The sequence below is a fragment of the Danio rerio genome, chromosome 15 (assembly GCF_052040795.2).
Source record: "Danio rerio strain M-AB ecotype USA chromosome 15, GRCz13ab, whole genome shotgun sequence".
NCBI classification, from domain to species: Eukaryota; Metazoa; Chordata; class Actinopteri; order Cypriniformes; family Danionidae; genus Danio; species Danio rerio.
In genome coordinates, this window is record NC_141035.1 from 26,063,074 (window position 1) to 26,087,975 (window position 24,902).

Consider the following 24,902-nt stretch of genomic DNA (forward strand, 5'->3'; position numbering starts at 1 on the left):
GGGTGGCAGTCCAGACACATGGTTTTAGTTACTTTGGAAGCTGTATTCAGAGGGCAGCTCTTCCCCATTAGGGGTATACAGGCCCGTCCTGAACCTTTATCCTGCCTTGTAATTCTCATTATAGGCCTAATGGCTCATAAACTACTTCAGGGAGACTGTTAGTGGCTCCTTCTTGTCTGTAAAGTTTCATAGGCCCAGGTACTCCACAGTATGAGCAGCTGGATGGGACTGGACATCTTGTTCTTGATCTCTTGGTGTGAATGGTTTCAATAAAAAGACACATTTAGTGTTAAATCATTAATGCTTTACACCGTAGTTTCTCTAAGCCTTAAAAATAAGCAGAGCATTTAATTAAAAAAAAAATTACATTTATTGTTCACATGTACATACTGTTTACACACATTACCCAGCAAACTATTTTGTGTCTAATAAACATCTAAATGGAGACAGCTTGACTAAAACAAGGCTAAACTTGGGCTGTTATTAAAAATCTAATAGATGTCTAACATTAGCCCAAAACTAGACTAGTTATCAAATAGACAGACTCTATGTGTGTAGTCATTCATTTGATGACTAGTCTAGTTTTGGCCTATTCTTAGACGTCTATTAGATTTTCAGAGACAGTCCCAAATTTAGCCTTGTTTTAGCCAAGATGACTATGTTTAGACGTCTATTAGACATCTTTTAAAAACAAAAAAGGCTTGTTGGTAGTGTTGAAATATCATTTAAAAGTGAATTTTGCTAGGTATTTAAAGCCAATATCAGATGTGTGTAACTGCTCCTTTTAACAGCCATTTTGAATAGATAGTATTACATGTCATACTGACAAAACAATTAGCCTTTTATTCAGTTTAGAGCAGACTAAAATGATTATAAATCAGATTGCCTAACAATGGGATTTTTTAATAGACATGCGGTACTTTAAAAAGCACATTATTCCTGGTATTGAATTTTTCATTCCTTTTATAATAATAATATTGGCCACAGCTATTTCACCCTACGGCTCAAGACCGGGTTACTCACTGAAACTAAGCAGGGCTGAACCTGGTCAGTATCTGGATGGAAGACCACATGGGAAAACTAGATTGCTGTTGGAAGTTGTACTAGTGAGGCCAGCAGGGGCCGCATAACCTGTGGTCCGTGCAAGTCCTGATGCCCTTGTATAGTGAAGAGGACACTATACTGTCAGTGGGTGCTGTCTTTCAGATGAGACATGTAACAGAGCTCCTGACTCACTGTGGTCATTAAAAATCCCATGGCACTTCTCGTAAAGAGTAGGGGTTTAGTCCTGGTGTCTTGCCAAAATCCTTCCATCTGCCCTTGTCCATCATGGCCTCCCAATCACCCCATCCACTGAATTACCTTTATCACCGTCTCTCCACTCCACCAATAGCTGGTGTGTGGTGAGCGCACTGGCACTGTTTTCCTGTGACTGCTGTCGCATCATCCAAGTGGATACTGCACACTGGTGGTGGTGCGGAGAGAAGCGCTTTGGGTGTATGTCCATACACAGTAAATGCACTATATAAATACACATTACATTACAATAATATCTAGTTTATTAACTAATAAAATAATATCTGCTGTATACTATCATTCTCAGTATTTGACTATCCTAATCCCCAATATACATCACTGATGTTGGATACCACTCGAGTCGACAACTAAAAAAGTCTTTTATTTTTCCTGCGGTTCCATAAAGAATATTTATTGAACTGGATATTTATCTACTGGACAAAAGGTTTGCATAGATGTAAAGATTATTTAAAGCTGCAATAGGTGACTTTGTCCATAAGTATTTTTGTTGTGCTGATTGAAAGTCTCTTCACATTCCAATAGTAAAGATTTAAGTAAATAATCTGAATGCGTTAAAATGTATTTTTATATTCTGGGTAAGTTGTAGGACCAAAAAAATAGTTTGTCCAATCAAAATATTTGGGCCAAAAATTATGATAGGCAGCTTAAATTGTCGGTCAACAAATGTAGATTGTCTGCTGTATGCATCTCCCTGTGTCCACATGGGTTTCCGCCCAAAACTAAAAACATGCAATATATTCAAATTGGACTAAACTGGCCATAGTGTGTGAATTGAAGAGTGTGTGGGTGTTTCCCAGCCCAGAGAGTTGTACTACCAGTGGTGGGCTGTTGTTGGCAAATGTGTTGCAAAAACCGTTTTGGATTTTATGTGATGGTAGTGGTTCCTGGTTGATGTCCAATGTAAAATATAGGTAAAATATAGTGCAAGCAAATTACTACTCTAATAATAATCTTGAAAAGATCAAGCAACATGACACCCAGTTTGAGTAAACAAGACATGTTTATTATTTAAACTATCACTTAAATAAAAAAGTGCATAGAAAATAAACATGATTAGAAATTTCCTTTTTACAGTTATGTACATTTTTTTCCTCATTATACATTCATCTTTAAGTAGTTTGTGGTTGAATATTTTAGATTAACAAATTTTCCTTCATTTTTGTGTAAAATGGTAGAACACTGATGGGGCAACTTGGAGAAAAAACAAAACAAAACAAAACTAAAACTGTCAGTATCAACATCGACATGATCTCACGAAGCTACAGGGGAAAGGAAGTGTCGGTAAGACAAAGGAAAACTTGCTTCCTCCAAGAGGAACAAATTTAAAATCTCTCCCTCTCAAAACCTCCCTCAAGTACCTCCGATGGTCCGCAACTCAATTCTGTACAAAGTGAACCATGTAAAAACTCCGAAAAACAGTGAGCGCCATCACCTGCTTTAGAAGATTTACCTCAGTGTACATCTAGAGATGTTTGCAGAAATAAATAAATAGAATGGTCACCATTACTCATTACAGAACATCACATAAGAAAAAAGTACAACTTAAGTTCCAACAGGAGAGAGAGGTATAGGTGACAAAGGCTGCGTTTAGGCAAGGACATTTTTTTCCTGATGTCCACAAACTGTTAAAAATGTACAGAGTAAAATAAAGCTGACTACACCATCGAAAGCAAAAAAAAAAAAATATCAATGCTCAAAAAGTTTACAACCACATTTTACATGAACTTGTTTCATAATATAAATAGCGCTCCTTTCCGAATAAAAACAAACCAAAAAGTAAAACCAAGAAGAGAAGAAAAAAACGAAACAAACTGCGACGCTCCGTTGAAGGAACATACACAGGCACAGGAAAACTGGTACTTGATCTTGATATTAAAATGATGCACAAGTTAGTTACTCTAAAGTTTATCTGTAACACAAAACCATTATAGATTATACACTGAACATTGCAATTATTAACCATTATGAAGCTGCTGTTTGCTACTGTAACTAAGTTTGTCTGTCCATTCCGTATATTGTGTAGATATTGAAGTACAAGTTACTATTCATACACGTTTAGTTCATATATATATATAGATATTCATGTATATTTTGTATACATATAGACTGTTGATAATTACAGAAGAAGTTGTGGTGTGGAAGAGTAAAGTCCAGGAAAACGACAGAGCGTGTCTGTTCTGAAACACTGACTGAGCACTGTTACACCAGTTTATGGAGCATCTGAAGTTGTATTGATGTCTGTACAGGAGTCTATTACAAAGCCCTTAGGATTAGTAACTGCATTACAAAAAAAATATATTAATAAAATAAAAATCTTATTTCGTTAGACTGAGCAATAGTTTCTGTAGAACCCTGCAAAGATTGCCATTGCTGTAGAATCCTCCTAGCGTACGAAATAAAAAGCTGTCCTGCATCTTCCCAGCCTTTCATGTTGGAAAATAAACTCATGAAACAATCAAAACAACAACAACAAAAAAGCTATTCTAGAATACATTCAACGACGGCCTAGCTGCAGAGTTCAGCACGTCCCTGTCCCACAGGGCCAGAGGAAAGTTGGGCGAGACCCCCAAGTATCCCTGAAAAAGATGGCGATCAATACCGCATCAATACAAACGGGTATACAAATATGAGGCAGCAGCCAACGAATGTTCAACGTGAGGCAACGTACAGAACTCTGACCTTCAGTGCCATAGTCAAAAGTCAAATGCTGGGAAAAGGTCAAAATTATTGCAGCCTAAATACAGGGGGGTCTGCAGTGGCCGAGGAAAACAAAACACAATTGTATTAGAGTTACGAGGCAATGAGCAAAAAGAACTGGCCTTAAAAGTGGCTCGCTCAAGAAAGCCACGCTTGCACAAAGCAGCTTCGTCTAGAGGTATGTACAGATCCCAAGCCATTCTGCAATACCCACATACTCATGCTACAGCTTTCTTTAGAAAAATAAAACCAATTTGAAGAAGAATCTGTTCGTTTGTGCCCAAGTTAAACAGCTCTACACATCTGGAGCTCCTCAGCTGACGGTCCAATTAACAGAAACGCACGACAACAGTTACATAGAAGGCACCAAACTTTTGATCTGAAAAATGGAAGAACAATCCACAGAACATCCGTAATAAAGCCACGTCTACCTCAGTCTTATTCAAACAGGGCTCAACAAAAAAAGGGGGTCGACATTTGAGAGATGATACAAGCAAATAATGTGCATTGACTGAACGGGCTGGCTGGAACAATCCATGCAGTGCCAAGGCAACATGTGTTGAAGAAGACTGGGAAGAAGACTGATCTTCAGTGCACAAGACCGTGAGGAAACCAGAGCCCTCTCCTCCTCCATACATATAGTGCTTTAGAAGTAGTTTTAGCCTATGTGGCGATTCCTTGCAGTACATCAATCTCTAAGAAAATATTTTGATATAACAAAATATATGGAATAAACTTTGGGACTCGTCAGTTGCTAGAATGCATCCAAATAAAATAGGGGGCCTTTTAGGGGAAGGTGGGCTGTTCTTGCATGTGATTTTAAGGCTGGCACTAAGAAAGGAGAGACCGATCTCACACCTCGAACAACCGAACTCCGGTTTGAAATGATATTTGACATGTCCATGCTTGATCTGGGTTGGCAACGAGAGCCTCTGGTGGACCGCACTCTGTGGGAACCGCTTCAGTCTTTGGAATAGAAACGAACCATTCGAGCTACAAAAATTAAAAATCAACTAAAAAAGGAGACAGCGAGCACTAGAAAATGTCTGGACAAAGCATTAGTGTTGTAAATCTATCATTTTCTACAAAAATGTTGACAAAATAAATACAATGTTTTATTAAAAATATAAATACCATCGTTAAGTGCTATTCACCAATGAGTGCTTTTTAGTCATTTGTATAGAAAAATATACATATTATTTACATATTCCAATTATATTTCCGTCGGTAACATTGGAGAGAACAAAAATAGTCAACAACATTAGAATTCATACACAACTATGGGCCTTGGGAGAGAAAAACAACTCCCTTTTGTTGAGACACAATAAATAAACTACTGACAATATTTGGACTAAAATCAAATCAATTAAACAACATTTCATAAAACATGCAAATTATACTTTTTTTTTGCAATACAACGCAATTAAGCTACTTTCTCTCTAAATTACTATAAAAAACGGATAGGAAATAAAAGCATTTTTATTCCCCCCAAAAACTCAGAAATTGCTCTGGTCCATTGGTTGTCAGTCCACCAGGATCTCAACCCAGCCAGCTTCTACATCTCACAAGCCCTATGCTGGTTTACTCTTCGAAACACATCTCTTTCTACCACTGACAAAAAGAACATTTACAGACAAACTATTCCTGGGACCACTGCTCCCCCTAGTGTTTCCCCTAATCACCTTTCCTACGAGACAATATTTACAGTGTCTTCCCTACAGAGAATCAGGCCCAGCTTGGCAAGGATGACCATGGATGCTCTGAAGGCTTTAATGTACATTCAAAAAGGGAAAGATGTCTAAACAGCTCAGGCTAAAAAAAGGATTATGTATCGTCAATCTAAAAACATTAAATCTTTCCCTTCCGAAATTGCACTTTGGTGTAGAATGGAACGATGTGGCAATTTTTCAGTAATTTGTCACACTCAGTAAGTAAGGGCAGGCCAGACTCGACTTATTACAAATTTAAAACTATTCACAATATCCTTCTTATAAAAACAAAATGGTCAAATAAAAGAGCACATACAAAACGTTAAGAATGAAGGGGCACTAATCTCTTAAATTGCACATTACTAAAAGGGACATAAGGGCAATCTTCTCCATTGTGACTCCGCTCGAATGTCTTTTTCTAAAAACCAAACAACTTAAGAGGCACAATACCATTAACCTTCTGATAACCTGAGCCTGCTTCGGTAAAAAACAAAACATTTAAAAATGTCTCTTCCCTGGCAAGTGTACACTCTTGATAGCGCTTCACAGATACTTTTACATTGTGAATTTGCTTTCAATTGAGGAACTTGCGACACTTCTTTGCCCCGCAGTTGCAAGGCAGCTTATTGCCTGGTTCTTCGATGGGAAACTTGTAATCATACGTGAGCTCCTCGCCTTTATAGATCTTGCGTGTGGCAAAAATGACAATGTGCTTCTGACCGTCAACATTGACCACACGAGAGTAGCAGTTGGGCTCGCATGAGTGGTTAATGAAACGGGCTGAGTTGCCGTGAATGGTAGCATCCACCACCTCGTAGTCATCGATTCGAAACATGTAGCAGCCAATGCCCTGAGTATTAAAGAAAATAAATATTAAATCGTTAAGTAACACTGATAATGATTTCAAACTGCATTCATGAACCATCAAGAATTCTACCTTGTCATCATAGTACTTCTCCCGCTTGTCAGTGAGGACAGAACGAATTACATTGCCAGAATACTCGATCACCATTTCTCCGGGCTCAATGTTCTTCCTGCAGAACAAACCTCTGCCATGTATGGCTGATCTGTGAATAAACATAAGTTTGAATGCAATGAAGCAGCATATTTGTTTTCTGTCCTCTATCCAACCTTTCTTTTTCATTTTAAAAAGAAAGTGTAAATACCTATAGACACCCACAGCGTCCCTGGATGCTTTCTTCAACTGCCTGAACTTCTCAGGCAGTGGCAAGTCTGTGCTGGTGGCCCGTCTGTATATATATTGAAAAAGGCAAACCAGGAATTATGATGCTTTAAAGGGGTTTCTAAGGTTAAGGTTACAAAACTCGTAACAGTAAGTTGACTCACCGAGCAGACTTCTGTTGCATCTCCTCCTCATCTTCCTCCTGAGGGTTGTATACTGGAGGCTGACGGTGTTTGGATGCCAGGAAATTAAACATATCCAAAACTGATTTCCTAAATAAAACATTTCAAACAGATGAAGAGTAATTAACATACAGAATAATTTCAATTATTAACTTTTCCCAATCAACCCTTAGACCCCCTGGCCATGGCAAGTACCTGTGGTACACTTCAGCACGGGCAGATCCATGAGGGTTTACAGGAAGATAGTCTGTCTCCTCAGGCTTGTGGAAGCGAAACCTATAGTTCCGGCAATGCCTGGCTCCATACAGCTGCTCCAGCAGAAAAACTACAGCATCATGAACCACACCCAGCATCTTCAACCCATTTACTCCTAAAAGAAAAAGACGACGCAAAAAAATTTACACAAATACACAAATATTCAAAACAAATATACACTCCAATACACACTTACCATCGAAAGAAAGTGCCTTGAGTCTAGCATTGGACCGAGCTTCTTGCACTTTATCTGTCAGGGACTTCCAGGCCTCTGAAACAAACAGGAATTGCAAACAGGAGGTTTAGGGATTGGGGAAAGTAGAACTAGAATTTGGAACAATTGTACTATATAATCTAGATCTCGCTTACCCTCAATACTCTCACAGCGAATCTGAAATCCGTCATCACTGCAGATTTCAAATATGAGGCCTTTCTTGGGCTTGTGGTCCAGAGAAGAATCTCTCCCACTGTCCCTTTGATCAGGTGTATCCACTGAAAATGCTTTGTTTCCTGTTCCATCACCTTTACTTGGCAGTCCTGCAAAGAATTATAGAGAAAAAATAAACTATAACTACTGTGACCAATGTAAAGAGAATTGGGTTGACAAAACTGCTATTGTACCCACCTGCAGTACTTGGTTTCTCATCAACAGCATCTACGGTTTTACGTTTCAGAGCAGAAGAATTGGTAGTCATAGTGGTAGAATCCCTATAAACAAGAAAAAGTTTGATTAGGTCAGATACAACTGATTACATTGGAAAGTAAAGATTGACTTTTCTTATAGTTTACCTCTTCTTTGAACCGGTTTCATTAGACTGTCCTGTATCCATTGGCTCAGGTGATGACAGTTCCTGGTCCCTATAATATACATATATTTTTATATAATGTGCTTAAATTTATTCTAATTGCCTATAAACAAGATGTTTTAAATAACATCAGGTTCTTACCCTTTAATATATGATAATTGGATTGCAGATGTGTCAACAGTTGGTGTATCTGAATGAAGTCCTTTGTGTTTCTTTCCACTGCTCTTATCTGGACATGGACGGGGTCTTTTTGCTTTATGTTTCCCTTTCCCAAACGCAACTGAGCTTGCTCCAGCAGGTAATTTTGAGGCTTGGTGCTGATGTTGTGGCCGAGAGATGGGAGAGGTTCTTGAACTCTGAGTAAGGACGCTAACAACATGACCTTTGTTAAGTTCTTGAGAGATAGGATTAGGGGCAAGAGCCACTTGACCAGCTGAGCTGACATTTGGGTCAAGGGTCTTATCCGCCAGGACTCGACTGACTGCATGTTGGAGATGGACAGTGCCCTCCTTCTCCACTTGCTGGTTGACAGGCACAGTTATGCTTTGGTTTGGGGGAAAAACACAAATGCTACTGGCAATGGACGTCTGGGCAGGATTTGTAAGATGAGACATCATTGGGGTTCCTGGATGAAGAACCATTGGTTGCTCTGAAAGGCTCAGGTTGTGAGGGTTGGCTTTGATAAGGAGGTTACTTAAAGATCCTGTGATCTCAGTTGAGCTAATGAGGCCTGGGGCACTTAGAGATACAGAGCTGCCCCCCAAAAAGTTTCCAGGTGCACTGGAAGGGACCGACACTACATTTAAAACAGACTGACTTGTGTTGAGCCCCGACACAGTGCATGGGAGCAGGTGAGTTGAGGAATCATGTCCCAGTATGCCAGGCTGAGTTGTGGTTGAGATGGGCATGGGCTGTGGGAGGATAGTAGGCTCCAAGTACATCACTCCTTGCTTTGGCCGTTTTATGATGTTTGGAATTTTTCGATGAGGTGTGGCAGTTATAGTCCCCAGTTCCATCAGGCCTGTCTGAGCAGGGATGCCTGCTGCAATCTGTGAAGGTGACAAATTAATGAGGGTCATATTGGGTCCAACATCAGAAGGAGCAAGAGTGGGCTGGGTTTTTGGACGAGCCTGTTTCTTGCTCTTAGGACTCTGAAGACGGGAAATAAGGCGCTTTTTGCCATGACCAGAGGGAATCATGGATGGAGCTGGGGTGATAGTTGAAGCACTAGATACCATGGCAACATTAGGGGCATGATCATGCCTATGTCCTGCTTCTGTTACACCAATCTGGGGATCATGGGAGGTAACTCCTATGAGCAGGCCAGATGTGGTGCTGGGAATGACTGGTTGGAAACCTGTCTGAGTGGTGCCTGTGAATGCATGGATTTGTGGATGATGAGATACAGGCACTAAACCTTTACTGCCAGCAGGAAAAATGGACTGAGATGTGGAGATGCCACCACTGAGTCCTGTCAAGACAGGGGCATTAGGATTCATGACACCATTAGGAACGGTTTGCAATACATAGAGTGGCTGCAGATGTTGGTTAAGCACAATCAATTTCTCTGGGCCAGGCTTCAACTGAGAGGCAGCAGCTTGAACAGCAGAACTTGTAATTGGAGCCGGACCTGAGGTGACAGTGGTAGCAGGGATGAACTTCTGATTCTGGAGAGGCAAGGTGGGTGAGCTGGGAAGAACTGGCGTGCTACTAGTTCTAGTCATATCTTGGTTCCCGGTCTCTCCCACAGGTGCTACTCCAGGGCTTGTAATATGGTCACCATCAACACTTGGAGGAATGAAGTGTTCAGGAGTCATGTGTCCTTCTGGAACCTGTGAATCAGCACATCCCTCCTGTGGGCTCTTGCTGGATACAGTGGACCCCGTTCTTGTTTTCTTCTTGCTTTTCCCAGCTTCTGACTCTTCCGTAGCCAGAGCTAACATGGTGCGTTCAGAGGTTTCCGAGATAAGTGGCCCATGATTTTGATTACTTACAGTGGGACTTCGAGTTGTAAGCACAGAGAGGTCAGAGGGCAGCTCAAGAGGAAGCCCGTATGACTCTTCTACAGCAATGGTAGTGCTCACCCCAGATTCGCCAGATTCAGCATTGGCCAGAGGCTGAGTAAAATCTTCAAAAAGCATGTCTTTTCTTTGGTTAACATCCACCCCATAACTCTCATCTAAAGAGAATTGTTCAGCAGAAGGAGCTTCTGCTTGCTGTCCCAAAGCCTGCATTGAAGGGGTATTGAGCACAAACTCCATAATATCAGAGGGTAAGATGTTACCACAGTCATCACTGTTGTTGTTATCAGAGTCAGACTTGAGCAGATCTGTGGTGAGTGATAATTGAGTTTCAAGTGGGTCTTGTCCTTGTGTTTTCACACTTCCTAATGGAAGACAGTTATCCTTTTGATTTTTTCGACTGTCACGGCTGTTACTAGTGGTATTTACTGCCTCCTTCCCTGAGTCAACATTTGATTTTTCAGTCCTACTTTCTCTACCTTTCCTTTTTGTTGAACCTTTTTGTGTGGATGAAGTAGTAGCAGTGGTTGTGCTACTGGTACTTATACTAATGTCACTCTCTGAACCATCATCTACACCATCCAGCTGACCAATTTGTTGCAGCTCCAAGTTTTTGGTTGCTGTTGAAACTTCATCACTGTCATCTTCATGCTCCTTTGCCTGGTCCCTCAAGAATCTGTGGATCTGTGAACCTCTTCCCAAACACTGATCAATACCAGCAATAGATGGAAGACCAGAGCTAGGGTTTATTATAGTGCGTGTGAAGTTGTAATAGTAAGTATCCTTATTGGAGCCAATTCCTCCTTCTTCATCCTCTCCGCTGTCTGCTGAAGAAGATGTGCTCATATCATCTGCTCCATCAACCTGCCCTTCGGCTGAGCGCTTGCTGCTCCCAGTCCGCTTCTTCATAGAGATTTCACCACTTCTGTAAAAGGGTATGTCTTCCTCACCATACGATCGAACACCATAGAATGGAGTTAACCCAAAAAACATGTTAGATCGAGCACGGGCACTCCTCCTTGGGTATCTGCGTTTTGCTGAACCTGCTGAACCATCACTATCCTCCTCGTGGTGTTTATCGACACTGCCTTCATCCTCTAAATTATTGTCCTCCCCATCATCAGCACACTGGTGGTCCATGAGATGCTCTTCAGAATCATCCGGGTGGATGTGGCTGTCTGATTCAGAGCTCTCTGAACTTGCAGATGGGGAGAAAACCATAGCTCGAGACGACCTTCTTTGGGGGCCCTGGTTGCTAGGGGTAACAGAAGTGTATGTTTGTGTGTTAGGTGATATGCTGACTGCTTTTGTTCGATTAGGATCCATTTTCTGAGACATTAAAGAAAGCCTTTCGGTGTGTTTCTTTCCCACTAGAGGAACTTCCTTACTTGACTTAGGGTGCACTTGTGGTGGTCGAATACTTCTCTCTGACCCTGCTTTCGGTTGAATAGCATCCATGGCTGAAGTATGCTTTTTCTCAAAGCTAAATCTCTCTTTGGACTTTAATGGCTTCTCCACTTCCTTCTGATCAAATTTATTAACTTCCACAGTGCCAGACCCTGTGTTGCTGCTTAGTGCTGTGGCTTTATTGCTGATGTTGTGAGGTGGTGGAACCTGACCTTGTGTTTTGACATTGCTGCTTTTAGAGTTGCTGTTGAGCACCGCATTTCGGTTTTGAGGAGTCTCTTTTCTTTCTTTTGAAACATCCCTGCTGACATTCATTTTGACTTTGGAGTGTTTTTCTTTGGTGCTAGAGGTCCCGTGACTACCAGTGATACCAGCACTTGCCTGAAAGCCACGCTTTATGTCTTCCTCTCCCAACTTGGCACCAGATGACCAGAGAGGTTTCATTGCTACCACTGCAGCTGGGCCTGACGCATAGTCATGAGACTTCCTACTCCCACTTTTATTGTAAATCCTTTGCGGAGAACCTGTCTTTACTGTGTCTTTTAATGCAGCCATTGATGTCATATTTCCTTCCTTGTTTGGATTAGCTTTGTCTTTTGGAAGCATGGCAAGTGGATGACTGGACATAAAAGTGGCTCCAGCTGGCAGGTCATTATCTTTTGTTGCTTGTTTCCCTTTCTCATTTTTTATACCACCACTTGCTCTCTGATGTCCTGTCAATACTGCAGTTCCAAGAGGTGGAGACACCTGACTTACACTAGCTGGTTGCGATGACTTCAAACTCTCACCATCAGAGTGCTTTTTGGTTGCTTCTTTACTACCATCCACTCTTTCAGTGAAACCAAAACTGAGTCGACGCTGTGCTCCAATGTTTATCGAATTTGGTTCTCGACTGAAAGATGTCTCTCCAGATGATACCCTTCCTTTATCTGTGTCCTTGGTTAAAGGTTCTTTAGAGGTTGAAGACATGAAAGAGGCAGATGAATTGCCTGTTTGGCTGTATACTGTACCTCCCTGTGGAGGGGAGGAAACCTTTTGCCTAGGTTGTTGAGCAGAGATGGAGGAAGTGCTGTGTCGACGAGATCCAATGCTTCGAAGACTAGAGCTCAGCAGAGGGTCTCCAACAGTCACAATCTCATGGCCTGTATTATTAAAACCATCTATGAAGGAAAAAACAATTTCATTAACATTTTTAAAAGGTTTAAAAAAGCAGAAGGAAGTCGAAATATAAACATTTACAGTATATTACTCCTACCTGGTGAGGGAAGTGGTCTGGTTGAAGGAGAACGATGGCATGGTGGAAAGCTGGGGTGCCTGTTCCTAAAATAAACTCGTGGTTTTGGTGTGGAAGGCACATTTGATGGTTTTGTGGAATCTATGGGTCCAGGCAAAAAGGTATCCACTGCTGAAAGGTTGAACAATAATCAGACTTTAAAATGGCAAAAAAATATCTGAATACGGACAAAGAAACATGATAACATGCTTACCTGAAACAGGTGGAGGACTATGGACAACTGTGTGGTTCTCCTCTTGAGCTGCTATGTTCTTATTCAAAGTTTCACTCAAAGGAGGCCTACACACTAATATTCTACATTTATAAACACATCGCTTGCGGGCATCTAGAGTGCTCCAGTAGACCCTTGAACATCTGTGTAAATGCATAATTTGATCAATTAATTTAATTTCTATTTGTATTTATTAAAATGCAACAACACAATTTTCAAAGACTTACTGGTATCCCACAGGAAATAGCTTCCTCTCACAGTCTGACAGTTCAGTTAGCATACCTAGACAGTCGATGGTCATAGATCCTGTATAAAAAAAAAAAGGACATTTAACTTTTCTGCAGTGTGATTTCTTTATCATAGACAAGCCCCCTGTAACAACATACAGACCTATCACCATGTGTATGTTATCTGGTTCAAGTCCATTAACAAATTTTCTTCTCAGACGGATTCCCTCAAAGTCCACAAGAACCCTCCGAGTTACTTCAAAACTAGACTCTGGCACCACCTTAAAAAAAATAAAAATAAATAAATAAATAAATATAAATATATATATTATATATAATTCACAACAAATAAGTAATCCTTAGTGCACAACTTGCTTACTGATATATGCATGCATCACTCCTTACCTCGCCCTTTACAAGATCTTTGTGATGCTGACAGTAAACCTTCTTGTCCTCTAAAAAGGCACACTGCTGCTGACGTGCACACATGAAATGGTAGTTGTTGGTGCAGGAGGTCATACAACAACTCACAGTGGCTCCAGGTTTGTGACAATTCTTACATTGCTGAGAAAACAAAGCATTATGCAGTCTGTTTGTGGGCAAGGAAAGATTTATTGACAGTGGTCTACTTATAAAATACCAAAATTAAGCAGATTAATGTATATTATTGCGATGAACAAACATGACACAGTGCGTACCAGCTGTTTGCCTCGGCTTACAGCCATATGAACATTTTTCAGAGCTCCATCAACATCCTCATACACCTCTGCTGACCACAGGGCACAGTTCACATGCGCCCACTCATTATGACCAATATACAGCAGTCTGCCACAATCCTAAAAAACACATTACCAAGCAATGTCTTATAAAACTGAAATCCAGCATAATTATAAATCCAAGTGTAAATGCTAATGTATTCTTTTTGATGGGTGATTACTCACATTTGTTTTCTCATCTCCATAATTCAGACAAAGCGCACACTGTCTGTTGTCACCAACACCAGGAGGAGGAGGAATAACAGGGCTGTCTTCAAGGCTGTGGTCTGAACACAAAAGAAACATAAGAATATTATAATTGAACTCTTCTTGCACATATTGTATCATACCAGTAGTTCTTGTACATGTTTGTTTTTACAGTGCTGTAAAATGACTTTCTAACCATGGATAAGCATTGGTGGAGGAGGGGGTGGTGTAGGGGCCATCAGAGAGTTGGGTTCTCCAGGGGCTTTAGGATGAGGAGCCGGGATGATCTTTTTCATGTGCACGGACTGCCCAGCCTTGGCTATCTCCTCTCTCTCCTGGCACTGGGCATAGTTGTGATCCAAAGAAGGTGGCAGAACAACATTGGGAAGCAGTCCACTACTGCAAAGATGTAACACTGCCTTGTTAGCCATGACTTTGTTACACAACATGAGTACATGAATACCCAACATATTGAGATATTTGTGTGTATACAAATCTATTCAACCGTTTTTATTGACATTATACAAAAAAAAAATGCTATTGTGGCATTTTACAATAAGGCTAAATTGCTTAATGTTATAGTTTTTATAACAAATAAATAAATATTAATGATACATTTATTACAGTATTTAATCATATTTGTTAAGGTTAAAGAAGTTGTTCGTTATTAAGTCAAGTTAACAAATTTGGATTTGGATTTTTAAAAATGCATTAGTAAATGTTGAACTATGATTAATAATTAATGTACTAGTATTGTTCATTCTTAGTTCAGTTGAGTAAATATCAAGCATCACTCCCTCGTGAAGCCAATCCAGAAGTAACTGAAACTGCAAATCATCAGCTCGCCTTTGGGGGCTGGCTCCAGGAAGTCCAGATGTGCACTGACTGCAACGGTGAATTGGCCAATTTTACAGCTGATAAAAACATGTTTACAGCCTGGTACAAAAGTTGGTTTTGGTGCATATAGCTAATATTACTCTTCATGACAATTGTGAGGGGGTGATTTTTTAAATAACTAATCCATTTTGTTTTTTTAAGTTATATTAAGTCTGCATAATTAAGGGTGTGGCCACTTGAGTAACAGCTAGGTCTTGCTGGTCGCGTCACGTCACCTCAGCTGATTAGCCACCAAAACTCGGCATATACATTGTGTTTTTGTTTTGTTTTATGTGGCTTTACACAGTCTACTGCCTTTTGGAATTATTAATATTATCAGATAATATGGGATGCTGTGTGCACTTAATTGTGCTCACAAACCATTCAAGTTACCTCCATTTCCCAGGTGAGAGAAATTATATACTTATATACCATCTCTATAAATGTAAATGTTTTATTTAGGATCATTGTAAAGCACTCCAGAATCTGACAGATTGATTAGCTGTAGGCTATTGAACAGTCATCTGAAACGATGTCATACAGTGTTAAGCCTGGATTTCAGAAGTAGACTTGCATTTACTAACAGACTATTTTTGAATTATTTGGAAGTAATTCACATGTTCCTCAAGTAGAAAAGCATCATAACAACAATGCTTAGAGGCTCAATGTGTTACAACAGTGTTTTTAAAAGTCTAAACACTTCATTAATTTATTGATATAGTACACAACAAAACACCTGTGGCCAGAACACAAATGAAAAGAAGGTTACAAAGAATAAATATTTAAACGGTAGTGTAAATTTCCATGCCTTATTGATGAATAAGAGCAAAAAATATGTTTTATAAAATAATCCTACTAACCCCAAACTTTTAGCATTAGTGTAGGTTTACAAAGATGGAAGGAAAATATGCATAATAAAATCTAATGACCAAAAGACAATTTTAATTAAACAGACTAAAAGCTGAAAAATTATTTTAAAAGGAAAGTATGAGCAGAGATGCAACGATTAACAGATTTTTCTGTTAACCACATTTTAATTGGTCATGGTTAATTACTTGTAAAGGCTTCTCAACATTGCGTTTCAGCATGGAACAAAACTGCTGCAACTAAACATTTATGCCAACTGTAGACTAGTTTAAAGTTCTGAGCTAGAACACTGAGGCTAATACCCATACACATTGGATTAACTATGACTGAGACTATTAACTAAGGCCTGTTCACGTCGCGTGTTTTGTGCGCACAATTTTGTCATTGCTTTTCTTGCGAACCAGCGACTTTCTTGCTGTGAGGCGAAAGCACTACCTACTGCGCCACTGCCTTGTTTACTTTGTATTGAATATAGATATTTCTACTACAAAGGCAAAAAAAATACTAAATGAAAATACCAAACAAGCTCATAATACAGTTGATCAAAATGCCTTAGCCTTTGACTACATTTGTTCTCTTTAAAACGCAAATACTTAGCTAATATGATGCTTAGATTTACATAAAACAAGTAAAAAAAATTTCATTGTTCTGTAATTTATTTTCAATGTAAAACTATCACTTCTGTTTAAATGCAAAAAAAAAAATGTTTTCACTTATTTTTAAGTCAAAGGAGAAAAATTGACTAATTTGTCCAAAATGGATGTTTTTATTATTATTTCATGTTGTATGATTTGGTTACTGAGAAGCAATAAATAACACTTTAAAATATATATTTTTTAATATAAATATAAATAATTTTTATGTGATTTTCTAAACTAGTAGTGTTTTGAAATTAATGAATGCATACTAATCATGATAACCCTGATTATTCCTCAGACTATAATCGAACAACCAAAATCTATAATCGTTGCATCCCTAGGTATGAACATTGTTTTCTTTCTTTAGGAGGCAATATTCAAATGTCAGGCTTGCATACATACACAAAAACAAAACTTAGCACTGCTCTTAATAATTCATGGTAACAAATGAAGTATACAAACAAGCAAACCAAATGCCAACCACAAGACTTGTCAAAGCACCCCATGTGAAATGTGACACTGCCTGTCGACCTCAAACAATGGAACTAGACCATACAGGCTGCATTCCCTATGGAAAGGTGATATTTCTGCTCTACCAGAGAGCAAAGAATAGACAGACAGTCCGCGGTGAGTTTGCTCTCGATGCTCAAACACTACCTTGACTTGTCCAACTGTTTACCTTTAAACAACGTATATTTTGTGTGGGAACTTAGCAATGAAAAAATTCTTCTTTGATCAAATCAATTTTAAGGCTGAAATTAAAACAGCAAGCAAACTAAAACAAAGTTTGCACTCACTTGGAAGAAGCTTTGCTTGTCTCCCAAAATTTGGACTCCTTCACCTTGTACCATGGAAAAATCCGCTCCATTTGCTGTAACAAAAAAAAGCGACAAGTGTCATTAGACACAACGCAGGACTTCGAGACACCCAACTGTCAGAACTGTGTGTCCACCAGCTTTTTCTCACCCGAATAAAAAAGGACTTGAGCATGCTGTTGGCTTTCCTGCTCTCTAGCTGACCTCCATCTGAGTTGAAGGCTGTCTGGATGATTTTCACAATGTCATCACTGAACTCCAGCTGAAAGAGAGGAACAGAAAATGACACCTGGGCTCTCACATGTGACCGTTGCCTGAACCCTGCTGAACTGGAGGCTTAAAAGACAACAGATAATCTTTCGCAGAAGAATAAAAACATAAAAGCTACCTTTCGGATTTCACAAAGGAGAAAAACTTACCACAGATTTATAGCATCCAGAATCCATTTTCTTCTCCACAGACTCTAAATCGAGCGGCGAATCGTTTGGTGGAGAGACCTCCGTTAACACAGGGGGATCAGGACCCTCTGGGGAACGTCGTGAGGGAAGGCTTTCTTCGGTCTCTGGGTTGAGCTCAGGTGGCTTCATAACAGCCTGAAACAATTGGCAATGTTAAGGTATATAGTGGAAATAAAGCTGTGGGCAACTGAGACTGGAGATGGTAACTCACCTGTCTATAGCGGAGCAGGTGTGTGGATGTGCGGGAGTTGAACAAGGCGGTGAGAACTTGCCGCATGGACCTCTGAATTTCTTTCTCTAGGACAGTGCGCCACTCAGCAGGATGGGACTCAGTGCAGTTTGTGCAAGTGTAGACCACGTTCTCAGGCAGGCTAGACATGAGCTCGCACATGTCATCTACATACAAAAAAAACAAACAAAAGATTGCTATTACAACATGGCATTAAACCTCTAGAATGCTACCATACCCGTTTCATCACCAATGGCCACGTTAGAACTTATTACAGCTTAAGGGGATAGTTCACAAACCAAAGGAAAATTCTGTCTTCATTTACTCTCACTTGTTCCAAATCTGTATCTTCTGTTGCACACAAAACTATATATTGTGACGCATTTTGGAAAGCAGCAATCATTAACTTCCATAGTAGGAACAAAAAATACTATGGATGTCAATGGCTGTTGGTTTCCAGTGTTCCTCAGAATATCTTAATTTGTGATGACAAAATTTGTAAAGAATAAATAAATAAAATAAAATAAAAAGGAACCACTTGTGTGAGAGTAAATTTTCATTTTTGGCCTAACTATCTTGTTAACTAAAGACTTGCACTACTGTTTTAAAGAAGTATTTCAGAGACTACATTTATTTCACCAAATTTACAGTAAAAAAAAAATAAAGCAATATTTTGAGAAAGGTTTTCTATTTTGACACATTTTAAAGCAATTTGTTCCTGTGATGGTGATAGCAAGGGTGAATTTCTAAGATCCACTGCTCCATTGTTTCAGTATAACATTATCAAAGTTATAATAGTTTCAGATTTCTCATTAGTTTTAGTATTTATTTCATTGTGATTTTTTTTGTTTTCAATACAGTTTGTTTTAAATAGTTTTTAGAGGTCAAATTACTTGTTTTTTATCATTTGAAATAAGTTTTTCATTAGTTTCAATATTAGCTATACTTTTTTTTGTAAATTAGTATATTTGTTAGGTACAAGATTCAAAATCATCAGAATAAATAATGTACAATAACTCTACCCATCCTCAAATCCAAATACAACAGCTCACTAGAAAGCAGCCTCTAGTAAAATATGTGTGCAAGGCTGCTTCTGGTGGCAGATAAACTGAAGTTTATCTAACAGTAGATGGGAAGTTCCGATCTTTACTGTGAACTGGGTCTTTTGTGACAATCTTTTCAAGTTTGGACTCAACAGATCAAAAATATGTAGTCAGCAATCATAATTTCAGTCAGTTAAAACATCACTATGATCTAAAAAAGTTTCTTACAATTACGTTTTGCAACACAACTTAAGCAGGATTAGGCTTATTTGAATTCCATTACGACTTTCTGTTATAAAATAAACTTATGTTTCCTCTCATTTAATCCCTTGGTTAACTCAGTTCAAGTTAAGTTCCGTAACAGCAGGCTGTCATTACTATTTGCGTTCGATTCACCATCTATTGAATAATACGCATACGCAGTAATATCGATTAATCGCTTCTCAAATCTGATCTCAGTGTACTGTTCTAGTAACTGAATAACTCAGTATATATTGGTTTATTTTGAGTCAGAGGGGGGTATTAGGCATGTTAAAAAGTTGTTTGTGGATAAGTGCTTATCACTATTGGAGACACGAATCGTTTCAAATGATTCAGTTCGATTTGGTGAATTAGTTCAACCGGTTCACTTAGAAGATCCGGTAAAAAAAAAAAAGATGTCCACGATCACAATCACTAATACAGAAATAAAATTAATAAATGCTGTCATGTCCATTCATTGTTTTTGTCATGGACTCATAGCGGGAGCAACAGCGAGGATGACTGGCAAATGGCAACAGGAGCACTGGCAGCACAAAGCAAATATATTTACTTCTAAAAGGCTAACAGTATGTATTTTAATACAATTACAAAGACGAAAACAAAGGACGTTTTTGCGATAATTTTTGTTTAAATTAGTTTTGTACATACACAATCCAGTTTTAGTTAGTTCTAGTTTGTTTGTTTTTTTAACTCTCGTTTTTATTTTTATTTCAGTTAACAAAACGTTTTTCAATTCTAGTTTTCGTTAACTATAATAACTTAGCATGTGATCTTTTAGAAATGATTCTAATTTGCTAAATTTTGAGCCTGAAGAATCATTTATCTTTTTAAATTTTAAAAGAATAGGATTTATTTAAAAAAGAAACACTAGGCAAAATCATAAATCCCTTTGTAAGTTTTCAAATTTATGCTGCTTCACAGAATAAAATATAAAATTTCTGTAATCCAAATAAACAAATAAAAAATAAATGAAATTGTGCCTTGTTATGCCACTTGATACATAAGAGATGCAAATAAAATTTGATAATTCACCTGTTAAGCTTTCACATTTGGCATGGACCCAGCGGTCACACTTTTTGCACTTCATCATTTTGCTGTCACAGTCATCGTCATCATAGCCCTTATTACAAAGTGGGCACAAGTTGCCTGGAAGGGGGAAATAACATTTATTACATTGTTTAATGACAAGGCATACAATAAACATTCAAGATGATTAGAACTAACCTTTAGTTAAACGTTTGGCACAGTCATGACACAAAGAGAAATCATGTGACCACTGGGCATCCCAGGCCTTTCCTGGTTTGGTGGCTCCACAACTCTTACAGCGCACACACTTGGTGCAAACCTGTGGCAGAAGAAAAAATAACTATGGGAGAACGCTGCCACAGATGTTACAGACTTCTAAGATTTAGAGCATTCAAGTACCCAGACTCTCTTCTTCTTGGTGGGTCTGGTAGGATGGTTGGGTCCCAGGCACTCGGGGTGATAGCTGTTTCGGCACTTGTCACACTCCAGTAGCTGCTAAATGATGATGGAAAAAATAACATTTAAAAGTTTGTTTCCATCTTAGTACTGAGCATTTGTCATTTCTGAAGGGCTTTAAGAAAGAAAGAAAGAAGCTAAAACTTGGAAGTTGCTTAGAAGGTTTTTAAATAAACAGAAAGGAAATTATAATTCCAGATTGCTGACAAGAATTCCCCATTCATAAGGTCTTATTTTTCACTAGCACATCACAAAGGAGGACATTTATAATTCTTGATCCAAGCCAACTCATGCTTTCAATATTAATCTAATGTATCTTAAAATTATTAAGACAGAATGCATCACATTCTTTTGGATGTGGTCATTGCTTAGCCAAGTCACCATGTGAAATACAACTTTAGTAAATTACATAATCTCTCCCATTAAATACTGCCTACTGTAGAGGTCTAAAAATTCCATTAAATATGGTAGTTTAAAAAACTTTCCCCTCTTTGTTCCAACACTGTCTTCTTTTAAAATCAATTATGTATGTTTTTTTTTGGAAGTATTTGACTACTCTTATGATCTCTAAAATACTAAATCAGTATCTATGACAGCCTCAAACACTTAAGTTTTCGAGAAATGAAAATACCTGCTATTGTGTTCCTTGTCTATAAATTAATCTATTAGTCTAAATTATAAAATAAATAAATAAATAGATAAATGTTTTTGAGAAGTCCCATCTCAATTCTGTCTAAAATGAGCATTTTTCTCAGTCTCATGTTTATTTTCAGCTGTTTTACTTTAAACGGCAATGAAAAGAACCAATTCAACACCCTAATGCCAAGTTCAGACTGCACGATTTTCAAAGTAGACCAGTCACAGATGTTTTCACACTGCATGACTATCTAGGCAAGCGTTTTTATAATAGGAAGAATCAGCGACAACTTTGTCTCGTTCTGAAAACTACATCTCTTACAACCAAACACACGTGAGAAGTGACGCAAAAACAATGCAAGGTCACGTAGTTTACCTTTTGTTATGAACTACATAATGTGAAAGAAGACATTAGTGGAATAGAGAATGTTCTTAATTTTGCTCATCTGCCCTTTGGAAGGAATTGGCAATTTCTCTTAAACATTTTTTTCTTTTTCGACCCGGTTTGTTGTATTGCTCAGGTGACACTTCAAACAGACACGGGTGCTCCTGCCAAATTTACACTATTTCTTGGATCCAAATAGACTGAAAAGAAGCCTGCAACTTCTCCCCCAACTTCCCGCTGGCTTGCCAATACCCATACTAGTGGATGCTTCTCTCTCATTGGTTATAGGTGATCACTGATGCTATTAACAATCAGAACACATTTCACACCGCATGATTTTGAATCGTCGACAGGACGCCAACAGCACGCAAAATATCTCATGGGTATTGGCGACTGTGATTCTCTCAGAACGCGACTTTGATAGTTCGCAGAGTGTGATTGTTACTCGCGTGAACGAGCAACGATTTGCCTGTGATTTCAAGAATTTGTTGCTGATCTCTCAAAGCGGCGAGTCAAAATTGGGGCTAAAATCATGTAGTCTAAACTCGGCATAAAAGTAAAATTACTGTACCTACACAAAGGAGCCTGAGAAAGATGTACATTTTAGAGGAAACTTTTAGATGGCTCTTGCAGTCTTTTACATCAGAATTCTTCATAAAATGTCTTACTTTGGTTTTCTGATATTTCCGCCCACAAACATGGCAAAAGCGGCATCGGCGGCAACACCAGTTTTCCCACTGTTCGTCATGAGGCCGCTCTGCCTCCCCCAAGCAGAAGAGATGGAAGGGTTCACAGCACACCTGGCAGAAAACAAACTAAACACAACAAGGCATAAGAACACATCCCATCCTTTTTATGCCTTCGATTCTTCTCCTTTAACAAAAGATGACCCACCTCTACATTACCGCTGCTGGCACAAAGAAAGCACACCACCCGTGGGGTGATTGGCACAGAGGTGAGAATGCTGAGCCCACCCATCTCCCACACATTCTCAATGTTATAGTCCTCCTTGAAATCCACTCTGATTCGATGCACTCCATCGTAGGGCGCTTTCTGCTTGGCTGTGCCCCCAGTCGAAGGAGTGCTCTGGGAGTTTAAAGTACTGCTGTCAGGTTTGGGTAGCTGTTTCTCCTGTAAACAATCATATTTACATTACACAGAAGCATATCGAAGATGCTTTTATCCAAAGTGACTGGCAATGTATTCAAGGTACATTTGATCAGCATGTGCATCCATCGGGAATTAAACCAGCAACATCACTTGTGCTACGAGTCACGGAAATATCAGCATCGCTAAGAATATTATCAGATCAATAGACAACACTACTGCTTATAAACAAAATTTATGACAACAATAATCAAGTGGCTGCGAAATCTGCTTACCTTTTCTTTTGGTTTAGGCTTGAGTGGTTGAACGCATCGAGTGGTCTGTTTCTTTAGCTTTGCATCAGGTGCTAAAAAATGACATGACCATAAAACAAAAGAATTAATGGCAAGTTAAAGTTAGGGGTGTCCAATTCTGCTTCTGGAAGACCATCTTTCTTCAGAGTTTACAACACACCAGCCTGATACTAGAGCTAAACCTAAGAGCAGAAAGTGGTCTCTTCCAGGAGCCTAATTGGAAATGTTAACGAGAATAAATCTCTTTACCTGTGTCTGTGGCAGAGCTGGGTTGACTTTGTTGTTGAGATTTCTTCTTGGGCTCAGTGTGCGACTGCGACTTTGTAAGACCTTCCTTTTTTGCTGGCATTTGGCATGGCTGCTGCAAGGAATGCTGGGACTGTGCTGGTGGGGAAGATGGGGCAGCATGCAGGAAGGTGGGTGAAGAACTGGGCTGCTGCTTCCGTTCCTTTCTACAAGCTGAGCTCAGAGAAGTCAGTGAATGCTTGTGGTCGTCAGGAGGACTAGAAAGGAGAGGGTCCTTTGGGGAGGAAGCTGGTGAGGATGGTGATGAAGGTTGTGTCTGCTTTTGTTTGTCATCTCCCTGTGCTGGTGGCGGAGTTTCACTTTTCTTACGGGGAGGTTCATCCTTTGGAGGAGGAACCGACTTGGGGCTTGCTTCAGAACACTGGGATTTGTGGTGCAATTCCTTTTTTTCAGACAATTTATTCCTCCTCCTGTCTTTTTTACCTTTAGTTTGCAGAAACAAACAATGATTTGAAATGTAAGAGCATATTTGATTTATAAACAAAGCATTTTTAGGAAACTGACCTTTTGCTTGCTTCTGAAGAAACTTTGATGGCATCCACTGCAAATTCTGACACTTCCGTACTCTGTGATGACACAAGCAAAAAAGGTTTCAAGGCAATTACACTTTTAAGATACAAGAATTCTGAAACCCACAATAAAAAAAAAGATTGAGCTTACTTGCAACATTGTTTTTTAATATTGCGCCCCCCAAATTTGGGCTTATCCAGGCAGTTGGTGCACACCCCACAGTCATTTGGGACTTGGCAGCCTGGACACTGCCCGCAGCGTCGAGAGCGCCGGCCCTTTCTGGGTGGGGCCTCATGGACTGTCTTCTGCCTTGTTACTGGCTTAATAGGAGGTGTGGGTGGCTCTGCCTCCTCTGATCCCGCCACTGATGATTTGTCTATTCAAGAACATCATTTAAAACAACTTTACAACAACAATACTTTTGTAAACAATATCAAACTAGTTTTAAGATCTTTTCTCACCATCATTTCCCATGGAAGACAAGATCTTTTCTCTCTCCTCCCATGGCAAGGCACTAAGGGTAGGCATATCATCTGGGAACACGGCACGGTTGCGACCCAGAGCTACAGCTGCACGACGACACACATGCTTAATTCGTGGACCACGGACTGAAGTCTCAGAGGAGTCACTTTCTTGTCCCTGCACAAGACAAACAAGTGAAAATTAACTTTGCTGCATTTACAAACCTGAAAATGTTTATCAAAGCAAAGGTGACAAAAGATAGG

At 39.3% G+C, this 24,902-nt stretch overlaps 1 protein-coding gene across 2 annotated transcripts in view; it reads right to left on the reverse strand.

Moving 5' to 3' along the window:
- Positions 1-2,298: 2,298 nt before the first annotated feature.
- The window catches only part of kmt2a (lysine (K)-specific methyltransferase 2A), a 40,707-nt gene continuing 18,103 nt past the window's right edge, over positions 2,299-24,902 (reverse strand). The window contains exons 4-35 of one of the 2 annotated variants that reach the window (XM_087283011.1): positions 24,639-24,816; positions 24,328-24,553; positions 24,172-24,233; positions 23,611-24,090; positions 23,344-23,414; positions 22,856-23,092; positions 22,630-22,776; positions 20,884-20,979; positions 20,683-20,803; positions 20,491-20,604; positions 18,137-18,321; positions 17,887-18,060; positions 17,619-17,729; positions 17,450-17,523; positions 14,468-14,670; positions 14,251-14,351; positions 14,008-14,145; positions 13,715-13,873; positions 13,473-13,590; positions 13,310-13,388; positions 13,065-13,225; positions 12,833-12,982; positions 8,291-12,737; positions 8,133-8,201; positions 7,969-8,051; positions 7,713-7,880; positions 7,540-7,614; positions 7,284-7,458; positions 7,071-7,178; positions 6,890-6,973; positions 6,661-6,790; positions 2,299-6,573 (exon numbers count right to left, since the gene is read on the reverse strand). In XM_087283011.1, the coding sequence (XP_087139137.1) occupies positions 6,298-6,573; positions 6,661-6,790; positions 6,890-6,973; positions 7,071-7,178; positions 7,284-7,458; positions 7,540-7,614; positions 7,713-7,880; positions 7,969-8,051; positions 8,133-8,201; positions 8,291-12,737; positions 12,833-12,982; positions 13,065-13,225; positions 13,310-13,388; positions 13,473-13,590; positions 13,715-13,873; positions 14,008-14,145; positions 14,251-14,351; positions 14,468-14,670; positions 17,450-17,523; positions 17,619-17,729; positions 17,887-18,060; positions 18,137-18,321; positions 20,491-20,604; positions 20,683-20,803; positions 20,884-20,979; positions 22,630-22,776; positions 22,856-23,092; positions 23,344-23,414; positions 23,611-24,090; positions 24,172-24,233; positions 24,328-24,553; positions 24,639-24,816 (9,000 nt within the window). In that variant the 3' untranslated portion in view covers positions 2,299-6,297. 2 annotated transcript variants of the gene reach the window in all.